The sequence below is a fragment of the Calonectris borealis genome, chromosome 2, assembly GCF_964195595.1.
Source record: "Calonectris borealis chromosome 2, bCalBor7.hap1.2, whole genome shotgun sequence".
NCBI classification, from domain to species: domain Eukaryota; kingdom Metazoa; phylum Chordata; class Aves; order Procellariiformes; family Procellariidae; genus Calonectris; species Calonectris borealis.
In genome coordinates this window covers 118,656,539-118,683,651 of record NC_134313.1, presented here as the reverse complement: position 1 = coordinate 118,683,651, position 27,113 = coordinate 118,656,539, and the positions used below count along the sequence as shown (strand labels likewise).

At 38.2% G+C, this 27,113-nt stretch overlaps 1 protein-coding gene across 1 annotated transcript; it reads right to left on the bottom strand.

Moving 5' to 3' along the window:
- Positions 1-1,723: 1,723 nt before the first annotated feature.
- NME8 (NME/NM23 family member 8) lies at positions 1,724-19,609 on the bottom strand. Its single transcript, XM_075140737.1, has 15 exons — positions 19,577-19,609; positions 19,427-19,484; positions 18,399-18,508; positions 17,269-17,340; positions 16,106-16,222; positions 15,430-15,496; positions 13,490-13,569; positions 11,734-11,826; positions 9,092-9,249; positions 7,572-7,747; positions 6,325-6,469; positions 4,844-4,951; positions 3,745-3,896; positions 2,586-2,730; positions 1,724-1,946 (listed from the first exon to the last, which is right to left on the bottom strand). Exons 1-15 carry the CDS (start codon positions 19,607-19,609, stop codon positions 1,724-1,726), a joined length of 1,737 nt encoding a protein of 578 aa, XP_074996838.1.
- Between the last annotated feature and the right edge of the window lie 7,504 nt (positions 19,610-27,113).

Genomic DNA, 27,113 nt, shown 5'->3' with positions numbered 1-27,113 from the left:
AACCTTCAACATTTTATTTGCCCCATTGGTAGAGAAGCCATTAACTCTAGCAAGGATCTTGGGAAATGAACTGAGTTGATGTATCTGAAATTGCCCTACTCAGGCCTTTTCTGAGACTGCTTATTGGTTTAAAGTACAACATGCCAGCACCCAAAAGACAGAGTGCTGAAATAGTGCCAGGAAGAACAGTTTTAATGGGTTTTTGAAGGAAAAAAACAAGCCAAAAAACATACAGCAGTTCTGAAGTATGTTTCTCAGAACTCACCTCGTGAGGCGACATACTAGAAAGGCATGAATCTGCACTAATCACAGCTTCTTACAGGCTAGCTAGCCTTAAGTCGAGTTTATGGAAGTAAAGCAGCTGTAGGTGAAAATGGGCCACCAGGAGAATGTTCAGTCCAACTTCTGCTGGAGGAATGTCTATAATAACAAATGCTCCATCACAACAGAAATATTTGTCAGGAAGCTCTTTAAAACAGCTAGTTGTATTAAATACAATAGGAACAATAAAGAAAGAGTGAGAAAGACTTCATTCTTTCTGGACTTTGCACTTATAATCAATGCCGTAAGTAAATTGCTTTAACTGAATGCCATTCTTTAGTATCTCAACCTTCAACAGACTCGGACAGCAAAAGTGAGAATATATGAGCTACGGAAGAGTATTTGTGTTCTTCATGAAGGCCAGCCAAGTTAGACTGAGACAGGATACCAATTCTCTAGTTTGGCAAGGAGGCATATGTCAAGAATAGCTGTTATGCAAGAGCTGACTTTATATTTTACTTCATCTGATATATTTGAATTGAGTAAATGGACTGGAAAGGACCTTCTAGTTTATTATCCTACCTGTAACAGTAATCGTTAGAAGATGTTTAGGGAAAGGATAAATAAACAATGCAAATGCTTTTCAGGGCCCTGAGGGAACCAATAGGCCTTAATAGGCCTGAGCAGTCTCACCTGGGATGCACAGCCATATCGTTGGCCAACAGGCCCAGGAGCCCCATTTAAGCTTACACTTGGGCTTAATCCTTGCCTGAGCTGTGTTGCAGGAGTACCTGTCTCTGGCCCTCTCACCTGTTGTTCCTGACTGGACCCTTGAATGGGTCCTGAACCTGGTTCATTACTTGCTTTGTCTGGTATTGTTGATGGATGTGGCTGCCCAGTTATGCTTGGATGCTGTGTCCCACCAGTGAGGGCATAGCCTGTGCTGCGGTCATGCTTGGCTCCTGGCTCCTTCTCCCTCGTGGAGCGTTCCCACACTTTCTGCTGCTCCTTGCCAAAGTTGTAGCAGTGCCTCCACTACCTTTCAGCATTTCTCCTTTGTAGGCTGCCTGAACTGGAGGAGTCAATCCACATCACAGTGGACATGTCATTAACAGTGGTTTAATGACTTTCCTTGACCCTGTTTTTTTAAGGTAGTTACATACAAAACACCTTAGACTCCTGCAACTACTAGAAAGGCATGAATCTGTTAAAAACAGAAAAACCATCTACTAAACATACATAAAGAAATAATTACTAACATCAAACTCCTAGCAGGTATTACTTGTTACATTGATATACTTTGCAATATGGCAAAGCTGATAACAAAAAACTGGCTGATAAAAAAATGGATGGACTATGAAGGAAAATATGTGTGTATATATAGTCTTAAATATAGGTGGTTGGGTAGACAAATGCATCTAATGACATGAATATAAATTTTCAGAGATTGCATCTTAATTCTTCAATCTATATCAAGCTCTCCAAATACGCACTCAATGCTTTTCAGTGCATGTTCTCTAGTAGATGATCCATGAACAGCATTAGACAAAATATCTTGTGCAAACTGAGCTCGAATTGATTCAGGAGAGGTTTCTTTTGCCAATTCTGGATCGCATGGACCCATTAGTTGCCTCCACTCTTCCACAGCATTTTCCTTTGTTAAGATCATTACCACTGATGGGCCCCTGTAAAATCAATATAAGAAAGCTCTTACACTATTCTGAGATGCAGACTTAGCTTTGATGCAGACTTAGCTTCAGAGGTACCATGAAGGGTTATGGTAAGCATTACGCTATCTGAATTTTGTTAAACCGGTTAAATTTTAAAATTTGTTTCTGAGTGATTTGTTGAAGACAATATCCTGTATTTGAAAGCCAAAAAGATTATGAGGATCAGCTATTTGGATTTGGACTTTTTGTCCTAAAAAATTTCTCACTCAATAATTTCTGAAGCAAGACAATACATACTGTTTTATCAACAGCTGTACTAACAATATTTTGAGGAAGATATTTGTCCTGCGTGAGAAGAACAAGGATTCCATCAGAAATTATTTCTTTTTTTGGAAAAAAAATCCAAAATAACAGTCACTATCCATAAATTTGGAAAGAATTTTAAATCTTCCCTTTAAAGGAAGAGCACTCCATGCTAGAAGCCACTAAACTTGCCCAAAAGAGTGACAGAGTGTAAAATCCTTAGCCCATTTTGGATGTAGCATGTTTTGTTGGTACTGTAAATTCGAAGTTTGATGTATACTTACATACCTCAGTATTGTGTATAAATATGTATTGTATATATATGTATATTGTATATAATGAGACACTTACTCAGTCATACAAGACACTAAGTCTTCAAAAAAGGGTTTTCCTTCGTGATCCTTATAAAACTGTGTAGCCATTTCATGAGTTAAAGATTCTTCTTTAATCTTTGAGATGGCAAATCCAGCATCTTTAACTTTTTGCATAATGTCATCTAGGAGAATAAGAAGCAAACTCGTTCTTGATTGAAATAGTTTAGATGCAAAAAAATTTAAAAAGTTTAGATGCAAAAAAACTACCCATACTTTGAAAATTTGAGAAAATACTAGATGCTTTTTAAAAAAAATCTCCAATATCTATTAAAATTCTACTTACACTATCAAAAAATCATGGACAATATGACAAACACTTCAACAGTCCTCTAAAATATACAGAAACCATTGTCATTGCGCTAATCCATCTCTATGCAGGTGACAAACCCAGACTCATAAACTGTACCAGTAGCATTCACTGTTGCTTCTCACATTGGACAGAATGTGGACTGTAGTTATAATGTTCTATCACACACCAGTTGGCCTGCTAAAATCAATCTGGATTGTTACAAGAGGGGAAGAAAGACTCACAAAAGCCAATGATGAATTAACATTAGAAAGACTACTGAAATTTGTTAGGACAGAAAAGACGAATGCCAGAGGCTCTGGATAGAGGGGTTAAAAAAAAGTGGCAGCAAAAATCTTTAAGGTAAGATTCCAAATTGTAAATAGTGTTCTTTTTACTTTAACTTTCCTCCTCATTCCCTTTGTCTAATAGCGAGCTAAACCAAGGATGGGAATGCATCTAATTGAGCGATGACCCCTTTTGAGTCAGTAGAGATATCTGTCTGAAGTAAGTAACATGAATTTGGAAAGTGTCCCTCTCCTTTGACTTAAAAGGATGCTGGATGGCTAGTTTGCACAAGTGCCTGGCTTTTAAACTGTTTAACTTAGCTAAGAACTCTCTCACTTCAATTCACTATCATTCTTGTGAAGAAAGAGCTATAGGCAAAGGAAATGTGACACTTGAGACCTCAATATGAATTATGCAAGCCCTGTAAAAGCATTTCTCTGCACGGAAAAAGCATTTCAGAGAATAAAATAATGCACCTGACATGATTTACTGCAGTGTACATTGCTAATATTTTGTAGAAATTACATCTGTAGACATAGCCCATACTTTCTAGATCGCTTACCTTTATGCTCCTTAGCAGCAGCAGGTTTGATTAATGCCAGTGTGTGCTCCTGGGGGAAGAAGAACTGTAATTCCTTCTCAGCATCATCGGGTGTAGAACTACCATGCAGCTGACCAATAGGTATGTTGTTGATTGCATACTGTGCACGTAAACTAAGAGTCATTAAAAGAGTAAGTTACTTAAAGGTATAGCCATTTTGAGCTTCAACTATGACTAGCCTTAACCCAGTGAATATAAATTAATGTTGATCTGGCGACTTAAGTGTTTGATGATCTCTCTGTAGGAGTAAGAAACCTTCATTGTCTACAGAAAGAACAATCAGCTTTTTAATTAACCACCTGAAATATGAACACCTTCCATCCTAACTGTCATCTTGTTATATTTCCAAGATAATAATAGTCCTTGCTTAATGAAACACAACAGGTAAGGTGATACCACAGCAGTTTCTTAGCACAATAAAATAAGCAGGTAAAACTAAGATGTTAATTTATAAAATGTGTAGAAGAAACTTAGTCACAAATAAAATACGCTACTGATAGAAAGTTTTCATTAAGGTAAGAAAATAAGCATCTGTTCTAAAAAATAATGGTGCTATTTCAAGCAAAAAAATCAATAAGCATGAGATATTACCACTGTTTTTTGCATGTAGAAAATTAATAACAATACTTCTGTAGACCACAAAGTCTAAAAATTGCCGTCCAAGGTCACAAAGATTCAACTTAATAGCCAAGTAACCTGTTCATACGACCGCCAGAGCAGGATTATAAAAAGATTATTACAGGTGGATTCTTCCTGTGGTATGTGCTTCTAGCAGTCAGGGATTTTTCTCTGACTCAAGAGATTTTCTTTTGCTTCAATACCTGTTTTTAAATTCAGATTTTCATCATGTTTAGTAGCCATTATTTCTTAAAAAATGCTAAAGTCACTATGTGTAATACAACACTTCTTCCAAGAAAAGCTTAACAAACTGCAGAAATATATATCAGTTTCCAGATGATGGCACTATAGTTACACCAGTTGGAATGTAGTATTCATTGAGATGAGGAATGTGAAAGGAAATTGGAAGCTGTGAATCATCGTTTACTATTGTAAGTGTTACCTGTTTGGATTTTCCCTCTTAGCCTCTTCAACAGTCTTCGGGCCTAATAAATATCTCCAGTGTGCTATAGCATTTTCTCGTGTTAGAGCAAGTACAAGAGTTGGACCACTGTAAAACAGGAAAACTGGCATTAAAAACATCAAATATTAAACTCTGTAATTTGTAAAAGGAATTTGATTATACACAGTCCAGGCCAGGAAAATAAGCCCTACTACTGGAGGATTTAAAAACCCATCTCCATTTAAACAGCTACAGTCTGATAAAACCTTATGGGGCTTAAACACAAATTTAAATTTCAAAGTTACTGAATGTTAACATGACAGCAAGAATGTTGTAGAATTGGGCTATGTCTTTATTATTAGACATAAAAATGCTCATCAGCTCCTAAGTTTTTGTATTTATCCCAGCCATGTCCCAACTTCATATAAAGGCAATATCAAAACACTATTTATTTTTCCTCCTTTCCTCGGCAGCCTTCCAGAGCAGAGCTCAACTGTTTTCACCCAAATCATTGGAACTGGCCACTGACTTCAACATCCTACATGCAGAGATATGGAGTAGCTAGTAATTTTTAAAAACCTGATTTATTTATCTAGAATCATAGAATAGAATCATAGAATCATTAAGGTTGGAAAAGACCTCTAAGATCATCGAGTCCAACCGTCAACCCAACACCACCATGCCCACTAAACCATGTCCCTAAGCACCACATCTACACGTCTTTTAAATAATTCCAGGGATGGTGACTCAAGCACTTCCCTGGGCAGCCTGTTCCAAGGCTTGACCACTCTCTCAGTAAAGAAATTTTTCCTAATGTCCAGCCTAAACCTCCCTTGGCGCAACTTAAGGCCATTTCCTCTCGGCCCATCGCTAGTTACTTGGGAGAAGAGACCAACACCCACCTCACTGAACTTCCTTCCAGGTAGCTGTAGAGCACAATAAGGTCTCCCCTCAGCCTCCTCTTCTCCACACTAAACAGTCCCAGTTCCCTCAGTCGCTCCTCATAAGACTTGTGCTCCAGGCCCTTTCCCCAGCTTCCTGGCCCTTCTCTGGACACGCTCCAGCACCTCCATGACCCTCTTGTAGTGAGGGGCCCAAAACTGAACACAGTATTCGAGGTGCGGCCCCACCAGTGCTGACTGCAGGGGCACGATCACTTCCCTACTCCTGCTGGCCACACTATTTCTGATACAGGTCAGGAGGCTCTTGGCCTTCTTGGCCACTGGGGCACACTGCTGGCTCATGTTCAGCCAGCTCTCAACCAGCACCCCCAGGTCCTTTTCTACCGGGCAGTTTCCCAGCCTATCTACTATACTTGGGGATGATCTCATTTTCTGCAGTTGTCTGGTCCTGTTTTTGAGTTTTACTAAACTCTCAGATACACGGGTATTTTGTAGTCGTGTATTACTCAGGATAATTATTAATTGTAAAAATTTCAATCTTATTTATAGATCCACATGTTGATTTTTCATTCAACGTACCTGGTCATTTGCTCTAGAAGGGCTGGGAAGTAGTCTTGATTTTCATGTTCTTTGTAAAATTCACGTATTTGTTCCTCAGATAGGATTATTTCTTTTTGCATTGCTATTTTGAAGCCATCATCCTTTATTCTTTGCATGATAGAATCTGTTTAAAATATTGAAATAATGCTAAATTGCCATCCATTCATTAATTTGCACACTTGCAAAAAATGTCATGGATTTTCCAATCATAATCTTAAATTTTACAGGTAAATTAATTTCTTAACTGAAGAAGAGAAGACTAATTTAAAGCAACTGCTAGAGGGCTTCAGTAGTTGCCTGGACACTCCGAAAGCCGATGCTCATCTTCTTAAGGCTTTCTCTCACTTCAGAAACCTCAGTAGGAATTCCTGACTGAGAAATATGATATGTGCTACTATCACCCAAAGAAGGTCTAAGGATTTTGAATAAGTGAATATTCATTTGACTAAGTTTTACAAGACCACAAACATAAGTAAACAGTGTTTGGTACAAGTCAAAATGACTCTATAATTGCCTATATATGGACTGCAAAACTGCTGCTCTAAGCAAATACTAGATAACGATCAAGACAATAAATACACAAAGAGAGGTCAAAATTGTAGTCTTTCAGATCTCTGTGTATAGGTTATTTCCAATACAGAGATTCCAAGTTAGAAATAAAGGTGCTATCTAGAATCTAGGAAAAAATGAAAATATATGCTTGAGAAGAAAAGTAAAATTTTTTGGATGGAGCTTCATTCTAATGGGGTAGATTTTCTGATTTAATATGTAAAAACATCGTCTGTATAGACCTGTCTTTGTGCAGCACTACCTTATGCAGCATAGAACATCCGGGGTCAGATCTTTTTCACCTTGCCATTGATCTACCTTTGACTTGTCATTCAAGGATAACGCTTTATTACAACAGAAAGTACGATCCCCTACACTATACTTTGAAATTGCTAGCTTCTCTGAGAGGTCTTCTAGAAACATTTCATCCAAACATACAATCTAAATACATTCTTGACAAAGCAGGCAAAGGAACAAAATAGCATGGACATTTACATTCTCAACATATCAAAAACATTAACCATGTAACTTTTTTCCTGACAAAGATTACTGTCAGCTTAATGCTGGGGAGACAATATAATGTAAGAACATTTCATTAGTAGAGTTAGAATTTTTAAAGTTCAAAATATGAGACTTTTTATATACCCTAAATGGAAAATGTAGTTATTAACACTTACGTCGTCTTTCCTTTAAGAGAGAAGGTCTAATTAAGGCCAAAGTCTTTTCAATTTTTTGGTCTGTCTTTTTATCAAAATTTGGGAAAAAAAAGGCAAGTTGCCTGCTGGCATCTTCTACACTGTCTTGCACATCACATATGTTTAATATACTCTCAGTTTCCACGGTTCCTTCCAACCTAATGAGATACAAAGTAATACAGTATTTAAGTCACTGCATGCATTGTGTTAACAGTTGACTTCTTGCAAATGTACTTTCTTAAAGGTTAGTGAAACATAAGAATAGCATGCCAAACTAAATTTCTATTAAATTCAGATTCATGACTGAAGTAATGTTTCTGAGAAGAGAATTACTAATCTTCTCAAAAAGTGCCTTGTCATGTGCTACGAAAGAGAAATCGCAGCCATGCAGCTTCTCTAATTCCCCTCTAGCTTATTCAAAATAGTCTTTCTATTTCACTAGACAGAATTACCACTGACAAGTGTACAGTATATAATGAATGATCAATAAAAGGATTGTGCTTAATTCATGTACAGCATGAAAAAAAAAATGATAGCACTACAGAATTGTCTTTAACAGAGATACTTCTCATTGTTAGTTGCCTGTATTTCTAAGGTTTATTTAGCTATGTAAATACAGTCACTCTGGGTCACTTACAGAAAATGCAATATTCCTCAGTTGTACTAAATTAATGCAGAAAGGGATACAGCAGGCATCAACAAAAATATCAATTATTATGACAAGTTCTTTTTTGGAACAAAGTATTTAAATTCATGTTGCTTCAAGTAAATCTCATGTCTAAATATAAAACCTGATCCAATATTTGAATTTTTGTGAACACTCTCTTTATTGTCTGATGTTGTGTATACAACTATCATCCTCTTTAAAATTCTCTACCAATATTTGGCATAGGAGAAAACCAGATATTTCAAGATACCACGGTTGTGAACAGCTAATCCTTCCAATGTTTTTATGCATCTTGGAGGCAGGGGGGGAAAAACCCAAAACCCTCCCACTTGTTTGCTGGCTTTCACAGAGTGGTCCCAGGGAGCACAGCATGCTTCAGGTGTCCCCTAGTCTGCCTTGGGCCACATCTACAGCTTCCCAGCATCCATAGGAGTAAACATGGTCAAGGCTGCAACCCTCAGTAAGCAAAGCTGGCAGTCACTTTGTCTGGGTGAACTAGTATGAAGTGGAATTGCATGGAGTACATCAGCTCTGAAGCATAGCACTGGTCCCATCGGTCTGACAACCCATTCAAGGCTAGTTCAGAAATGGCAAGAGATCAGTGCCCTTTGCTTGCTGTCTTTACCTAGGAAGCAAGGAGTTTCTGTATTCCCACAGGAACTGTGGTTGCATCTCTAGTGATGAGCTTGTGAAAAAACAGATGAAGAACTCTGCCTATCCCCTGGACCCTGTGCACACGGGCACGTGAGTGTCTGCAAGAATGTGCCTTGGTTTATGGTGTGCTCCAAATACGGTAACTGAATCACATCACAGACACATTTTTGCTGTTAGTTACCTGTCTGGCTTCTCAGCCTCAGGCTCATCAGGCATACTCTCACTTGATTTATGTAGTTCTTTCCAGTGAGGAATAGCATCAGTTGCTTCTTTTTTAGTGATTACCAAAACGTGGCATGGTCCACTCATCATGAATTGAACGAAATCCTCAAAATCAGGCTAAAAAACCAAAATTTTTCCCCTATGAATTGCAGGAACTCAGAGTTTATCATCAGAAATTAGATAATCCTTTCCAAAGTAACAAATCCATCCTTTCCAAAGTAACTCATAATTCCTGCTTTAAAATGGCATTCATATACATTACTCAAAACCCTGTCAAATTGTTTGGGAAGTTTTTTGATCAATCATTTGAGACAACAACACTATAAAATGTCTAAAATACAATTAATTGAGGCAAGTGAAGTCGTAAAATTACATTAAGCACATGTTCTTCCAGGTTAAAATGCAAATGAGTGAAGAAAATGATCTAGAAACTCAATGTGATCAAATGCTATGCTTGCAGTAACACATATAGTGTGACACAACAAACTGCAATTCAGTTCCAGGCATAATTTTTGAAACTAAAAATCGTGTAGCTGGCTGCAAATATAGAACACTGAGATATTTGCAGGCTTTTCTTTCATTCTCTTTGCTATGTTCTTTTCATGCCTTCAGTTTCAACCTTCAAACCTATAAATGTACATTTTCATCAGAAAATAACTTTTGAAGCTGTTGTGAGTTTTTAATCTTTTTTTGCTTGTATGTCACCTTTTTCTTCAATATTGTGAATTTCCTCAAATATCTTCTCTCCTTTTAAATATTTGACTAAATCTTTTCTTTACCAGTCACCCTCATCAGATTGTGTATGATACATTTTTCCTTTAATAATATGAGGGTGAAATATTCACATGTGCTTTCAATTAATTGCTTTTCTCTTTCAATTATCTTCATATCTATGCATAAACTTAACCCGTTTCACAAGACGAACTAACTCAAAAGAGACAGAATGAATGCAAATACAAAAACATTGAGTACAATGCATAAAGGGAGTATCTATACTGTTGTGGCTTCAAAAGTACACTTGTTCACATTAAAAGAAATAGATGTGGCTATTAGATTTGGGTCTCCTGGTTCACCCAGTTTCATCATTAAAAAGAAACAATTTCTGCTTCCGGTTATATCTGAAGGTCTATTACCTTGAGTCTCCATTCTTTTATAACAGGTAGCCTCTGGAGCTTCAGCAAGCTTGCAGAGTATTAAATCAGGAATAATTTTGCCCACTGAGTACAAAGGAATCTATATCCCATATCGTTACTTTAACATAAATATTTTTCAGCTTAGAATTACACTTAAAGAATGGCAAATAATTGGCTTCTCAATCTGCATAGGGGCCTCTGAACTGCTTCTAATAGTTCATAGTAGTTTTGTTATTCTCCCTGTCCTAACGTTGACTAGGGTCTGCTGCGGTGTAGTAGTGCTGCCATATATCAAACACTGCATACTTTTCCCCTGTCTTTACTCCTCACATGTCTCCCTCTACACCTAACTAATCTCAAATTTGGCTGCTGTTCCCATGAAGATAACTTATTTTTACCTTTATTTCAAAACTGTTTCTGTCTAAATAAGAATCCCAGCTTTGCCAAAACCAAGCTCTTCACAATTCCTTAGAAGCTCTCCCTGTTACTTCCCTTCTAAACCATGGTGCAGCCATCTGGTAGTTACTATCAGATTTCTTTTTTCCTTCTGGCTTCAGTAGGAACCATCTTGTCTCACTCTCATTCATTTGGAATACCACAGGAATACTTTCCCAGCTTCTTCTTTTGATTATGCCAACCCTTTCATTGATCCCTTCCATTGGGCCCTCTAATAATATCAAACAAACTAGTTGTCTGCATATAATTCCAGCCTCTGTTTATCTTATGAAGATCTTAAATAGGAGAAGGTATAAATACTTGCTAAGCAGCTTCATTTTTGTGATTCAGATCCTTCTACAGAGTTATCTTTATCTATCATACTGCCAAAGCTTTTGACAATTTTTTTTTTGCTAGACTACTGCCATTTAATGGTGACCAGCATAATTTCATTGTTTTCTTGAACTTTCTGTCTGTCCTTAGCTGTTTGTTGTCCCCTAATATAGGATAAGGCCAGAAAAATAAACTTCAATGGAGATGCTTTCTCTTTCTGCCTGTGCACATGCTTATTCCCAGTACTATCTCGTGATAAAAGCTGTAAAGAAGAAAAAACGTAATAGATACTATCACTTATTTTCTGGCTGGAAGAGTATGTGTCAAATAGATACGTACTGTCATATAGATGACACTGGATTTTGGTTTTGTGCTACATTTCAGCACCTAACAGCCTATGTTTAGGGCTATGACTAAGGGTCATACACATTCTGATAACAGAAAGAACTACAAAATCTTTTGGTTTTTAATTGGAGTTCAGTTTAATTTAGTTGGAATGTTACAGTGTTACCAAGCCATATTTGTATGAGTTGGTAAGAAAAAAAGACAGATAATGTCTCCTTTTTTCTATGTACTAAATCTACATTAGTTCAGTTCTTCAACATATTAAAAATTTACAAGACAGAGATTTGCAAACAGATATAGCTACAATGATATGTTTTACCTGTTCCTTTTGTTCAGGTTTTCAGTTTGTTTTTACCTGTTCTTTATTCCGGGCATAGAATACTCTGATTTGCTCTTCAGTTAGCATTTTCTCCTCTGCTGTTTCAATGCCAAATCCTGCATCTCTAATCTGTAATTATTCAGTTATTATTAAGTGGCATTTGAAAATGAATATATACAAAATCATATGTTATTGTAAATCTAAAGATTGATTGATTTTGGAAGCTATCTTAAGTTTAAAATTCTCTGAAATATTCCAAATATAACTACTATGTTTACCTAAACTAAAGTTCCAGCTTTTCAAAGCACTTCACTAAATTCAGGATTACAATGTTCACTAAGTTAATGTTTGTGAAAAATATAGTGCAGTTCAATGTATGTATTCATTCAGTAGCTAATAATCCCTTTTATGTAACATGGAATAAACTCGTTTTAACCTTTGTGAGTGATTAACATGCAACCACTTCTAAAAATGTTGTTATAAACTATATTATAATCATAGCAGTCATATAAATGTGTACTTGTCAACAATTGTATTTGGCTAAACTACTTGGCTTTAGAAACAGCAAATAAACAAAAATAAAATCTATTTCATTATTATCTATTTTAAGTTACATTACTGCACTAAATTTAAGTATGTGTAAGAGATGCAGACTTACATGACCTATATCAAAATTCATAGCCCACTGGTATGAGGTTTATACCATACACTGATATCTAAACAACAAAGGCACTACCCAGCCGCAATACTAATCCTATGCCTATATTAATCTGCTTACCAGTACTCTGCTCTTTAAAAGCCCCTATGATGCTGCTGAGTGTTTCCAGACTGCCTTGACAAGGCTGAGTGCGGAAAAAGTGTGGGTACACACTTCATAAGGCAGTGCAAAGGCAGAGCCAACTAGCAGCTGCTCAGCTCCAGCTAAATTGCTTTCAAGCACTGCCTGCTTTTTTTGCCTTTACTGAGCTTCCTTCCTTTCAGGCCAAGGTAGAGTAATTGCAGAAACAACCTATACAGCACTCTGATTTTCTTTCCTGCAAAGGTCACTGGCCCTGTCATAACACTTTTTAAAATTAGCATAATTTTATCTTGAGGTATACTGTTACAAGGCATTTTCTGCAACAGAAACGGTGAGAAATTCCTGTAACTGAAATGAGCATTACTATAGTATCATATTCTGAAAGGCAAAAGAATTTTTCTTTCACTGCGTGATGGCTTAAACAAATACTGAATCCTTGGATGCACCCTTGCATACTTGCAGGGTGCATCACATTCTTCACTGCCGGAACAAATACTGCACTACTGACAAGTGTTAGTGTACAATTATTAGTGCACATGAATTAGCCTCGCCATCTACACGCATACATTGTCATACGTGTCTGCGCACACACTCTCTTCCATAAGGAACTAGTTAGTTGATTTATGTGTGCCTACGATTCTTAAAGATGCTGTCCGAAGAATTATCTTCACCACCACAATTTCTAGTTCTTGTTTCTATTGCAAAATGAGGAAAAAAAGACACTTTTCTGTTTGTAGATTTCATGTGTCGCTGATCAACACAGTATGAAACAATGTCATACCTCACCTGGTGACATAAAATACTAAAGCAATTGTGTCAATCTGAACACCATATTATTTCAGGTCAAAATTATCTTGCTTTTATGATCCTTATCAGAGAAGCATTAACAGGTCTTGTACTAAAGCCTGGGCATAAATTAGGATCTACTTAATCTTACATCTTGCTACTATGCCTACGCTAAATAGGATGAATGAATCTTCAAATTTTGTCTACCTTTTGTTTAATTTCCTCTATGCGTCCCTCTAAGACATCATCAGGTTTTATAATTCCAACAGAATATCTGACTACTTCTTCTGGGAAAGGGAAAAAAGCATGTGTCAGTGAATACATTTATCAAAATAAATACACAACTGAATTTTCCATTACTTACAAGTGGGTTTTTCTAAATAATTCTCCATTTTAATATTGAGATGGCCAAACAGTGGTTCAAAAAAATAAGCGACTCCAACACTTAAAGAGTGTCTTGGGAGTGTGGGACTGTCTTTGGCCATCCCTGGAATCCACATTCCTGATGAAGCACTAGTGTTTTGGGTCATATGGTGGAGAAATGGTTCAAACGCAGCTAGGTGTGGTGGAAAAACTACTATTTAAGATGAGTGCTTTGTCTAGGGAGCTCTGTATGTACAAGACTAGAAATGTGAAAGGAATGGATATTACTAAGGAAAAATCACTAAGTGAAAATCTGTATGAATATTGGAGATTTCCAGTAAAATATACATTTCTTGTCACAGTAGATGTTTGTTTCCTTAGCACTGTGGATGCTGAAGTCATTTGCAATAAATAACTGTTGAAGTAACACATACCTGCTAACACAATCTAATGTTTAAAACAAGAGGTGTTCCTGGTTGTAGACATACAGTTACAACATCCATAACATACGGATCCTTGCAAAATGACAGACAGTGGTCAGAAGAGAACATAAACTACATTTTTCTTTGCAGAATCTGAGGTTTACAGTCAAGCGTTAGCATGTAATTCAATCAGTTCCCAAAACTGTAGAAGAACTTGATAGCTCTAATGGAAACACCAGACTATTTCTTGTTTCCAATACTAGAAAACACTCATAGGCACCTGCATGCGGTAAGGAAATTATTACCACAAAGTGTTAGTGTATTATGGCTTCTGAAGGATTCCCTAACCTGAAGCTGAATCCAAGCTGAAAATTGTTGCCTGATTTTGTTGCACATTTAGGTTCTGCGGATTAGTGCGAAGTCTGTATATAATTGCTAAAGGATTTATAACACTGGACTACTAGGTCTCAGAGGGTTTAAAGCTGAGGTCAGGAACATGTCACTTGAACCATACAATAAAGAGGACATGAAGAGGAAGGAGAATGGACGCAGCTTAATCTGTGACAGTGGTCAAATGCCTTATCACAGGAAAAAAAGGCCAAGATAAAGAAGAGGAGGAGAGAGGTCAGAGGAGTTTATTCCATCTGAACATTGCCAAATGACATTCTCTGCATATATGAAGTAGTAGGAAGCTTCAATAGCCACAGATAACAATAAGAATAGGAAAGATGTAGGTCCCAGCTCATGACAAGCTTGAAATAAATCATAGATTTGAGACTGACAAGCCAGATGGTGCATATTTTTCAACCTTTTTTGAACCTTATCCTACTATTGTGGATTTTTGCTCTTATGTAAGTCTGTTCTTTAGTGTTTAAATCTACTCTGGTGAAAGAGTTAATTAAAAATAATCAAAATACAAGGCATGCCATTCCTTCAGAGATTAACTCTTCCAATCTTCACAGGTTGCCCCCATCTTGGTGTTTCTGTAGAACATCCAAGGGTTAACAAGCACCATCTCAACAAAAGTACATAGCTAACACAGGGACTGTGTAGAAGTGACTTTCAGGCATTAGTTTTACACAGGAAAATTCCTGGCACATAGCACTGATGCTATGTGCCAGGGACCTGAATTCTGAAGGTTCCTAAAGGGGGGTGAAAACACTAACGACAGTCTAATATCTTAACTCCTTACAAAATAAAGCTTCCGCTTAGTTTGATATCCTCAGTCATAACCTCTCATGTTATTGACTCAAAGGAAAGTCTATTGATGCTGGACATACACAATTCTTAATCAAATAACTAAAAAGATATTTGTTCTTTTTCTTTCTGTTAACATTTCTAAAATAAACCAAATATATTTACCCTTGGGTACATTCTCCTCAACAGTCTCTTCTGATGATTTCTCTTCTAGGAAAACAAGTTCATCTACCTAAGGTAATTGTAAATACAGTACATCACCAGTGTGAAGCTAAAGTCACCAAACACAGCTGTCAGATCTTTACAACACTTTCATCTTAATGTAATAACATATTTGCTACCCAGGAAAGTGAGCAGTTCTAGGAAAGACCTTGGGCTAGCCTGATTTTCCTAAACTGAGCTACAGTTTGTTAAAAGTTTCCTTTTGCTGTAAGCGGAGTTCTTTGATCTCCATTTTCACTCCAAACAAGCAATGAGACATGGCTATTTCCCATGTCTGTCTTTGTTTCGTATGATGCATTCTTACTAAGTTATGTATGAAAAATACTCAGTCCTGAAAGAAAATAGATGACTAAAACCTTTATGTGGTAGTGACATTTCGTCCATCTCTCCAGTTCTTGCATTAATAGGCTAATCTGTAAATTTCTTAAGTTTTTATCAAGTACCATTTAATGGAAATTTCTAAAAAAAAAAAACCCTCACACATGTCACTATACTGTCAAGAAAAAAATACAAAAAATTAAACATTACGTTATGGAAAACACTATCATAGGCATTGAAAGAAACCATGTAAGTGTAATAAAATTACTCATTTATATTTAAGTATCTGTTTTGTGAGTACCTCAGCACGTTCCTTCTGTCCAGCTGCAATTTCCCTCTCTTCTTGCACTAGCTCTGTTACTTTCTTACTTATAAGAGGAGCATTTGCACCTCTCACTATTGCAATAATTTTGCCATTCTGTAAAAGAGAAAATAACACCCTTAGTGAGTTTTTGTCGGTTAGTTTACACATTTAACTTGAGTTTTGGAACATGCTCTATCTTGCTATTTGTTCCAGCAACAGGACCACTTCCTATGCCCACTGAAGTGAATACCAAATCTACTACTGCCTCTACTAGTTCAGAATTAACTTTTCTTACTTTTACTTCCTCCCTTCCTTTTCTGCCTCATTTTCTGTGTTTATTTCTAGGCTCACCATAAATAGTACAGTCAGAAGTAAATGCAAATATGGAATTGACTAGCTCCTAATTTCTGTAACATGGAGTTTTCTATCTTTTCATTTGCGTTATGTTTTAGTGTGTGCTCTACCATACTCAGGAGCACCATAGTGAAGCCAACTGCTGGTGATCGAAGATACTGCCAACTGCACTTGGCAGCATTCAAATTCAAACCTGAAAGTGTCCTGAAAGTGTCATTGTTCTTGGCCCTTAGTTGTGGGAATTCAAATCCTAGCACCCTCAAGTCGAAAAAACCAACTGTCTCATAAGTGAGCAGTGTTCTACAGTGGAGTCCTAGGAGAACAGTCTTTCTGTATCCATCAAGGAGAGATAATAAATATATGATTCATTGTTACAATTGCTCAGGTGTGAAAAATGCGGTTTTAGTTGTTTATCTTAAAAAATTTGAAGTGGCAGGAAATGTAAACTCTTTTTCACTAAGGGAAGGTGTGCGTAAAATAATCATCTCACCGTAACCACATGTAGACACTTTATGTGAGGGAACCCTGGAAAACTTATACTGATTTCTCACTAAGTAACTACCAAAACTGTGGCTACCACAAATCTTCTGTGGCTGTATGTGCAACAGCCACCATAAAAATGTGCTCGAGAACCACAGATTTAGGCATGGGAAACAGCCTCAAGTAAACAACGTCTGATGATATGATCCTACATACTGTAAAATGTAAAGATATGATTTACACAGCTTCACATTTCTTCTTAATCTACTGAAAAATTAATGCAAAAGTAGGCAGCGCATTAAAAGAAACTGATGTGATGTACTTACAACACAAAAAAGAAACACAGGTTCACATGTATTCCTAAATGGTTGCAGAGTCGGAATGCTGTCAGCCTCTGCCTGAAGTCAGATGAAAAAGATTATTTATTTATGTAAGTGTGTATATGCATGCATGTGTGTATATATATATCTATCTCTTTTTGCCTGCAAGAAATATAGAAGTATTCTAAACTTTGGTGTTACACACTCAAACTGCAGTCTTAAATACAACTAACAGCCCTTACGGCACTGGCTGGTGATGAAGAAAGAACTGGTTTGGTAACATGGGATTGGCCTCCCTTCCTATTACAGCAGCTGATCATGGAAAAATACCTTATCCTAATACTGTTTTCCCAAGTAGGTTATAATGACATACATTAATGAGGAAGTAGTCCATGCAGTCTTGACAGAAGAGACCATTCACTACATTAAGTTCTTTGTGACAAGTGGTCAATTCTGTGAAAGCACTTGAGATAATCTCTGTGTATAAACACTACTTTTTTTTGTGTATGAACAATGCATGTATTTTCTGCAAAAATGCTTTGATCAGGCAATTGGAAGTTTTCAGTAACATGAAAAAGGATGAGCTTGGTCAACATCTGGGAGGAACTGAATCTGTGAAACAAATTTATCTACTTCAAATATGATATATACCTCATCTTTTATAGTGCTAGTGTAGAGGAATATTTTTACTACTATAGTTTTGTGATAAATTATTTTTCAATTCTCCCTTTTTGTTCTCTTAAAAATGAAATACAAAGGAATATTTGGGGGAAAGGTGTAACAGCATTTTTCAGGGATGTAAGAATTTTAAATATGATAATCGATAATGTACAGCCTTAAAACTAAAAATCATATAGCCTGGCTTTTGAATGTTTCTGCAATCTCATAAAGGAAAACAAAAGTTGTGGGATATCAGCTCGCTTTCTATTGTAGTTTCTTTCATATTTATTACGATTTCTGATCTACCTTTAAACAAAGCCTTACAAGGAGATATGCAGAAGAAGAGGCAACCAGGCCAAAATTATGACCACTTGGTATAAGGACAGTAAAATGAAAGCTCTGTATATGCAGACAGATAAAAATGTATATTGAAAATAAAATGTAAATAAAATTCCATGCAGAATTTACATCCTTACCACTGCAAAATGCAACACATCATCATCTTCACTAAACTCATTCTTCAGTTTTCTGAATAAATTCGTCACAGCTTTGCAAGGACCGCACCAAGCTTGATACACATCTATTACTAAAATGTAATAGTTTGGAATTACAAACAGCTGACTTGTGGAACTTATAAAATGAGACATATTTATGAGTGTATTGGAACAGTACTGGGAAGGCGTTCATATGCATCTTTCAGTCCTCTCCTAGTCAATGAATGTGTCATGAATACATCAATGTATTCAGTGGACACATCATGGTTTCTTCTTTTATTTCAATTACTTTTGACATCAACAACCTACTTCACAATACTATTTGAGATGATTAATCCAAACAGCTACATTTCTCTCATATTCCTTTTCCTTTTAATTGTTCTATTTCTTTTCCCACTGTTGGCTTTCATTCTTATCTAGATCTTTATTATACAGGGTTTTTACCTTCATAAGCAGATAGTTTTTTTCCCACTACTACTCCTCTGTAGATATCATCCCATTACAGATTTGTTCCTTCTACCCAAATAGAATTCCTAGTAGGTCTAGGAGACATTGTTATTGGACTGAACGAACGGAAAACTGGGGATAATACACATCATAGAACATGCACTCTCAAGAATGCTGACCGACTGACTGCTAAGTACAACTCTACATTATTAATTTAGTCTTTACAAGATTTTAGGGAAAAACTTCCACAGAAGTGTCCTACCTCCTACCATACAGGATACCATATTGGAAAGGTATTTTTTAAACAACCGTCTATAGCAGTGCATAAAATAATGGATAATATGAATTGTGACAATATTTATTTATCAGAGAAGACAGTATATATTTGTAAACACAATATATACATTTATAAATATATTAATATAACCTTTATTTAAAATATAATATGGTACTACTCTTCTAGAGTTATGACAAGTATCCATTAAAGATGATATGATATACAAGTATGAAAAACTGTAAATGTTTTCATGAGAGATTAAAGAGAAAATAGTAACTGTTAGTACCTACTACACCTTTTGTCAGCAACATTTCATCCCACTCATTTTGATTGGTTATTATGGCCTGAAATAAAATGAATTGACATTTTAACATCTTAAAAAAGCAGAAAAAAATCTATTCATCTCTAGAATTGTTCAAGTTATTAGGATTTATACCTGGAGCTGGGTTTCTTTCTTCTTGCCTGCCATTTCCCTGTGATTATAGGAAACATATATTCAAAACACGAATATTCAAAACACAAAGCACATTTAGCAGTTTTTTAAAAGAACATGTGACATGCAGAACTGATTTATATGGTTTTCAACACAGCGCTGCCTTCTGATTCCCTTAAAAATTAACTCAACTGAAGCCCCTACAACAATGGCAGTTAACACCCTGTGTCAGAATTCTGTGGAGCAATATACAATTTATTTGCAACACCCACATAGCACAGGAAACAGAATAAAATTTAGTTTCTTAATTTGTTAGGGTCTGGCCTCAACAATTTTTCAAGCTTAAAATTACTCTGTTCAGAAGAGCTGATGTAACAGTGGACCATTTCAAAAAAATATTGATTAAAGAGCTTCAACTCTAATGACCTCAAATCAGGGTTCTTATCTTGTAGGATACATGAAAAGCGATGACTTATATGTACACAAGCATACATATTAGTCTGGCATAGTGGCTGTACGAGACAGATGTGAAGATACATGTGACATCTACACTTTTAAATAAAATTTTCGCATAACACATTCTCTCAGTAATACAGTCAGTATTACACTGACAAAACATGAACAGAGAAGCACATTTTCTCCGTTATCTATGATACAGGCAACATGCTTCTCTAATCTTGATACAAGGCATTTTGCTATCCACACACTACACCTCTTACCACACTCTTTACAACCAAAACTGCTTCCTCAGACTATTCACATATAAAAATAGACCTGGGTGCACACTCAGATACACTGTCAAACTGACGTTCAAATATGCACATTCTTTGCAGATAGACATTCAATATCTCGGCACAAATCTTCATACACCTATATACATGAAAATCTCCCAGCGCTTGTGAGGTATTGACATGCACCTGTGTATACATACATACAGACAGACACATAGTTCCCTGTGCATAAGCACTTGTGTATGACAGCTGCATGCTCCTAGGTAGCACTCTGATGGACCATCTGCTCCCTACCCTTGGATTCTATGAAACTGGATAAAATACAAAAAATCACGGCTGGAAAACGCTCATTGAGGTACACCGCACTTCAGCTTGCAGACACATGCACGCCTGCATGCTTCCACAAGTACATGCAAAGACTCGCATCCTCCTGCAGGCACCCAAGCGTGCAAGCACACACCTCCGTTACACAGGTGCGCACCCATCTGCGCAGACCCTCTCCATGAAGACGCCTGGGTGTGCAGACGCGCACGCACGCTTGTGCCTAAGTGCCCCTTTGGCATGCACACACACGTACGCACAGAAACGTGGATGAGTGAACGAATGCGTGGGCACACGGCAGCTCAGGGGCAGCAGGCTACGCAGGTTCCCATAACCAGGACGCTCGTGCACCCCGTGTTTCGACACACATCCTCCACGACAAGCACTCTGTCGCGCAACGGCTTGGGTGCCTGCTCACCGCTGAGACAGGGGCCCCCCCGGGAGCAGACGGGCACCCCCAACCCCACGCCCGCGAACACACCTGGCCCCTGTCCTGGACCAGCCACTCGCCTGGGGACGCCCTGCGGCCACCCACCTGTCACCCCCCAACGGCTCTAACCGCCTCCCCGGGCCGTTACCCCGCCCCAGGCCCCCTCGCTGCTCAGTCTCCAAAGGTCATTTTTCCCCCATTCCCCTCTTTTGCCAGTCTGGGGCTGACAGGGCACGGGGAGCCGAGCTGCGGGCATGCAGAGAGGGGAATGGGGAGGGAGCTGGGGGGAGCAGGGGTCAGAGGAAGCGGCGCCATTTCCTGCAGTGTTTCTCCTCTGTTTCTCTCCCCCTAAGCAGAATCGAATCTTAGCCTTTAAAATGTGAGAAAATTAGCCTTGGAACCTAATCAGCAATCCACCTTCACTCTGTGTTACTTGCAAACTGTGAGATGATGGGGACGAAAAGAGGAAATTTTTTGTGGAAGTCACAGTGACCAAAGGAGGGTCTTGAGAGCCAAATAACGGTGACTGCTCATGCTCACCCGCTACTAATGCAGGTCTGTGACCGCACCGGTTCAGAACAGAGTATCATTTTTCAGATGTAAGCTTGCATCTCAGCAGCCCCAAAAATTCACAGGAGATAAAGGTGAAGTTCATTTATACAGGTAGAAAGCACAACTGGTCCAGCATACGGTGTGGCTATTTTCATATATACATAAACTCTTAAAGGCATCCCAGCTGGTGAGAATTTCTTTGTGGAGGTATAGGTTTAAGAACGATTGCAAATCAAATGTAGATGTCTCTAAACTGTTCACAATTCACATACGCGTGTTGTTCCTGATCTATAAATCGCCCGTACTTCAAATTTACTTCTGAAGCCCTGCCCAGGCACAATAAGTGCTGTTATGTGTATCTACTGCATCTTAAGAAAATATAGTTTCAGTGACTTTCTTGTCACTTTTCTTAAGCTTTCTGAGACTGCTCACCAAAACATGACTTGCAAAGCCCCTACTGAAGAGTTAATTTTATTTCCTGAAACTAATATGAAGAAAAAAGTAGGGTAACAGCACTTAAAGGAGATAGAATAGATGTTCTTTCTCACTGTTAAATCATCCCAAGTTGACGGATGTTCGTTCTGCAGCAGCGTGAATGATGCAACATTTCCACAGAGCTACAGAAGTTTTCAATGTTGAGATTGTGTTATGCCCCAACAGCTTGGATTAGATCTATTAGGTGGCAAGACAAACTTCGCATTCAGATAAGAAATAATGCATTTATATAGCCAACGCTAAATCACTTCTTACAAATTTTTACTGGAAGACTCTAGCTTTGGAACTAGTATAAACTCTGCATTGGCCTGTTTGGAAGTAGAGGAATAATCTTTCTTTTCCCACATGAAATAGGAAAACAACTTTCAAAACCTTAATAGGCTTACAAAATTAGAAAGAACTACAAAAGATGAGATATTTAACCCACCCACCATGTGGAAGTTAAAGCCCCAAAATATAGGTTATGCTTTTGAGGTTTCCTTTGCAAACTGGTAACTTCTTTATCCAGACCACTTTCTTCATGAACACCCACTTTTTTATATATTAGGAAAAAAAAGTTTTGAAGAGAAACACTAGAATGAGGTAATGCTCATGCGCCAAATGTTAAAAGGCTGACGCAGCCTGTTCTTTAACCGCTCTGCTAGAATGAATTATATGTATGCTTTGGATATCACAAAATATTTAATGTAAAGGGATCTCATTCATAAATTTGGTATTTTAAAATATTTGACTTTAAAGAAGAGGTTGATTTTCACTGCACCCATCCCCATCAACACATCTGCAAAATTTAGAAGCAAATGAAGATTGCAGGAGGGGGGGCAGCAAAACCGCTACCATGGACTTCCGGAGAGTGGACTTTGGCCTGCTCAGGACACTGGTCGAGAGGGTCCCTTGGGAGACAGTCCTGAAGGGCAAAGGGGTCCAGGAAGGCTGGACGTTCTTCAAGAAGGAAGTCTTAAAGGCGCAGAAGCAGGCTGTCCCCATGTGCTCCAAGAAGAACAAGTGGGGAAGATGACCGGCCTGGCTGAATGGGGAGCTCTTGCTGGGACTCAGGAAAAAAAGGAGAGTTTATCACTTGTGGAAGAAGGGGCAGGCAACTCAAGAAGAGTACAGGGATCTCGTTATGTCGTGCAGAGTGGAAATTAGAAAGGCAAAAGCCCAGCTAGAACTCAACCTGGCCACTGTCGTGAGAGACAACACAAAATGTTTTTACAAGTATATTAATGACAAAAAGAGAGCCAAGGAGAATCTCCACCCTTTATTGGATGCGTGGGGGAACATTGCCACCGAGGACGAGGATAAGGCTGAGGTACTTAACGCCTTCTTTGCCTCAGTCTTTAATAGTCAGAGCAGTTATCCTCAGGGTACTCAGCCCCCTGAGCTGGAAGACAGGGACGGGGAGCAGGATAAACCCCCCATAATCCAAGAGGAAGCAGTTAACGACCTGCTACACCACCTGGAAGCTCACAAGCTTATGGGGCCAGATGGGATCCACCCGAGGGTACTGAGGGAGCTGGCGGAGGAGCTTGCCGAGCCACTCTCCATCTTTTACCAGCAGTCCTGGTTAACTGGGGAGGTCCCAGACGACTGGAGGCTCGCCAATGTGATGCCCATCTACAAGAAGGGCCGGAAGGAGGATCCGGGGAACTACAGGCTGGTCATCCTGACCTCGGTGCCGGGGAAGATTATGGAGCAGTTCGTTTTGAGGGCGCTCACAAAGCATGTGTGGGACAACCAGGGGATCAGGCCCAGCCAGAACGGGTTCATGAAAGGCAGGTCCTGCTTGACCAACCTGATCTCCTTCTATGACCAGGTGACCCACCTAGTGGATGAGGGAAACGCTATGGATGTGGTCTACCTGGACTTCAGTAAAGCCTTTGACACTGTCTTCCACGGCATTCTCCTAGAGAAGCTGGTGGCTCATGGCTTAGACAGGTACACTCTTCGCTGTGTCAAAAACTGGCTGGACGGTCAAGCCCAGAGAGTTGTGGTGAACAGAGCTAAATCCAGTTGGCAGCCAAGGGAGGTTTAGATTGGACATTAGGAAAAATTTCTTTACTGAAAGAGTGGTCAAGCCTTGGAACAGGCTGCCCAGGGAAGTGGTTGAGTCACCATCCCTGGAAGTATTTAAAAGACGTGTAGATGTGGTGCTTAGGGACATGGTTTAGTAGGCATGGTGGTGTTGAGTTGATGGTTGAAGTCGATGATATTAGAGGTCTTTTCCAACTTTAATGATTCTATGATGAGAGTTGTGTCATCTGTTTCCTAATCAGCAGCTGAACCTCTTTTTCTTGGGTCTCATGCTGTGCCTCCCTCATTTTTTTTTCTAATCGACAACATTTCAGTGAAGAATTAGGTCTACATGTTACTGTAATTGTTGGATAAAGGTATATACCTGATAGGGGGTGGTAGGAAGGGAGGGAGATTAAATAGCAAGGGCCTTGAATAAGGAAAAATATTTTCTCCGGCTTTTTATCTTTAACCTCTTCCTTTCTATATACTTGATCACAGTGTACTAGTGTGAATTTATTTGGGGAATAAAAGTCAATTACTGTTTCTTCTCTTGGTCCCTGGGATGATGTTTGAAACATCATATCTACAGAGACATGAAAGCAAGACCTTGATTGGAGGTTGTACCTGATTTCCATGACACTTTTTTTTCCCCCAAACAAAGGACTTTCTTCTGTCAGAGTGGTTTAGCTGCCAATTTAGGCAGTTTCAGTGCAGCTTGTTGATTTTATATGATGCTCTTCAATAATAAACCCTATCAAAAAGCTCTGCAAGTCTGCACTTTCAGTGGAACAAGTATAATAAAAAGATGTTTCTTTAGGTAAGAGCATATAGTTCTGTAAAATTCTTAATGAATTTAATGATGACATACTTAGTTTATCCAGGCCAGAACATTCAATGGTCATTATAAAAGGCATCAGAGAAAAGGGGTTAGGAGTTTACTGTCTTTTTTTTTCTGAATCAAAACGATTCTGTAAGTATACTGAAAATATGCAATGGATAAACCAAAATGGGTTCATGATGAATGACTACGTAATTTTTCTGAGTAACTTTAAAACTATTTCACTCCATTTTGTACATACCACTTGATTTCAGGTCTGCTCTTTGTCATGAGTTGTTAATACTCAGAGTGACTTAGTTTCAAATGACCAACATTCTTTTACAAAGTAATGAAAACCAGTTGTAGACATTGCTGAGACTTGTAACCCTTGAGACAGAACTAGAGATGGGTTTTCCCTGCAAGTCAGTCTTTCTATGTGCCCTAGTACATGCTCAGATACCAGTGCCTATGTAGCTGCGATGACTGCCTGTTAGTAAACACACTGGAGACCTTAATCACCTTAATTTATAATCTCTTGTGATCTCTTCTGTAGCTGTATAGTCCATGCCGGTGCTGTAGCTTATTCAATCTGTGCCTTTTGCTTGCTAGATTTCCTGGATGTGTCCTGGTGTTCCTCCTGCCTCTCTGCCTGGATTCATTCTAGGATTGCTCAGGATGAGAGAACGTCTGACCTTCCCAGCTCTTCTGCAGACCTGTTCTTAGCCTGGCAGTGTAGCAGTCTGCGTAACTTGAAAGCTCTGTATGTATGTACTGGCTTTCTCTGCATTAGCCATGAGTAGACCATTTCTGCTTTCTTGTATTTTTGTGGAAAACAGAAAGAAAGTGAAATGGTGGACATTTTCATTTCTTGAAAACAAAAATAGCTGTTATGATTCAGAAAGTTGCAAAACTGAAGAATGTGATGCTTGCTGCTGCAAGTGCAGGTCTCCATGGCACAGACAGTTGCTGGTGCAATAGTTCTGTGTGGTAGAACTATATTGATAAACAAAGAAACATCATAAAATAAATTAGCAAGCTAAGAAATTTTCCGTAAGGACTTACTGTGACACACCAGCATGTGTGCTTTCAAGGTGAAAGACCGTAAGACTCCAAAAACAGGCAGTTAGCTTCTAGGTGGCAGTCCAAGACTAGTAGAGGTTACAGTTGTGGAGGTTTGAGGGGTAATTAGTATTAATTTTGCCCATAAATGGTAACTAACATAATGGAATTGACAGCTTGCTTTCAGAGAATGTACTGACTCTGTCAGTACATCCCCCTAATTTGCCCTGAAGACAACATGAATGATAACCCTAAAGGATGTTACTAATATATAAAATTTTGCACACTTTGTACCACAAGAGAGAGGTTCATGAATGCTAGCATGGAATATATAGAAAATGTGCAGATGAAAAGGAACTGAGAGAATGTAATGTTTTAGAAGTCTTGATAAATATGGGCATTAATCCTTTCAAATAACGTGGCTATCACCTCTGGGACTTGGTGCCCTAGAGCAAGAAAAATCAGGGATGTTTTATTCTACCTTACCCTAGAATCTCAAAATGATGTGAATGACAGCAAGGTTAACAGTTGTGGATGTAGTACACATGACAATATATTTTTAAATTTCTGCCTTTGTTAAAGTTTTATTTTTGTTTGGTAATTTGTGTACAAATATTTATATGTATTTGTCATTCCTTGTCCATATATCAGTTTGTCTTTTGGGTGTGTGAAACATATCCAACATCTTACATACTGATTATTATAGAATACTGGAGTGTAACGTTGGGTTCATCCTTTGTAGTAATAATATGTGCCCACCCATGAACACAAGAGTGCCACTACCTCAACAGCTCACGTAGTCCTCATCAAAGAAACTGGTAACTCTGACCTGGATCATATCTAGGCCAGCTGAAAACAGACTAATAGTTTGCTCTCTGGCAGTCTCAAATACACTGATTCACCAGATCCATGTACAGTTTTCCATTACTCATGTGCCCTGGTTAGGCCCCTTACTAAAAGAGAGATAGAGAAGACAGGTCTTTGCAACAGGATCTGGAAAGGGTAGGCAAGTGAAGATACATTGACTTGAAGCAGCTTCCTGTATATTGAAGAACAAAACCTGTGGTATCAGATAACAAAGATAGATTGTAACTGAAGTTCACATAAGTATTTTAAATCAAA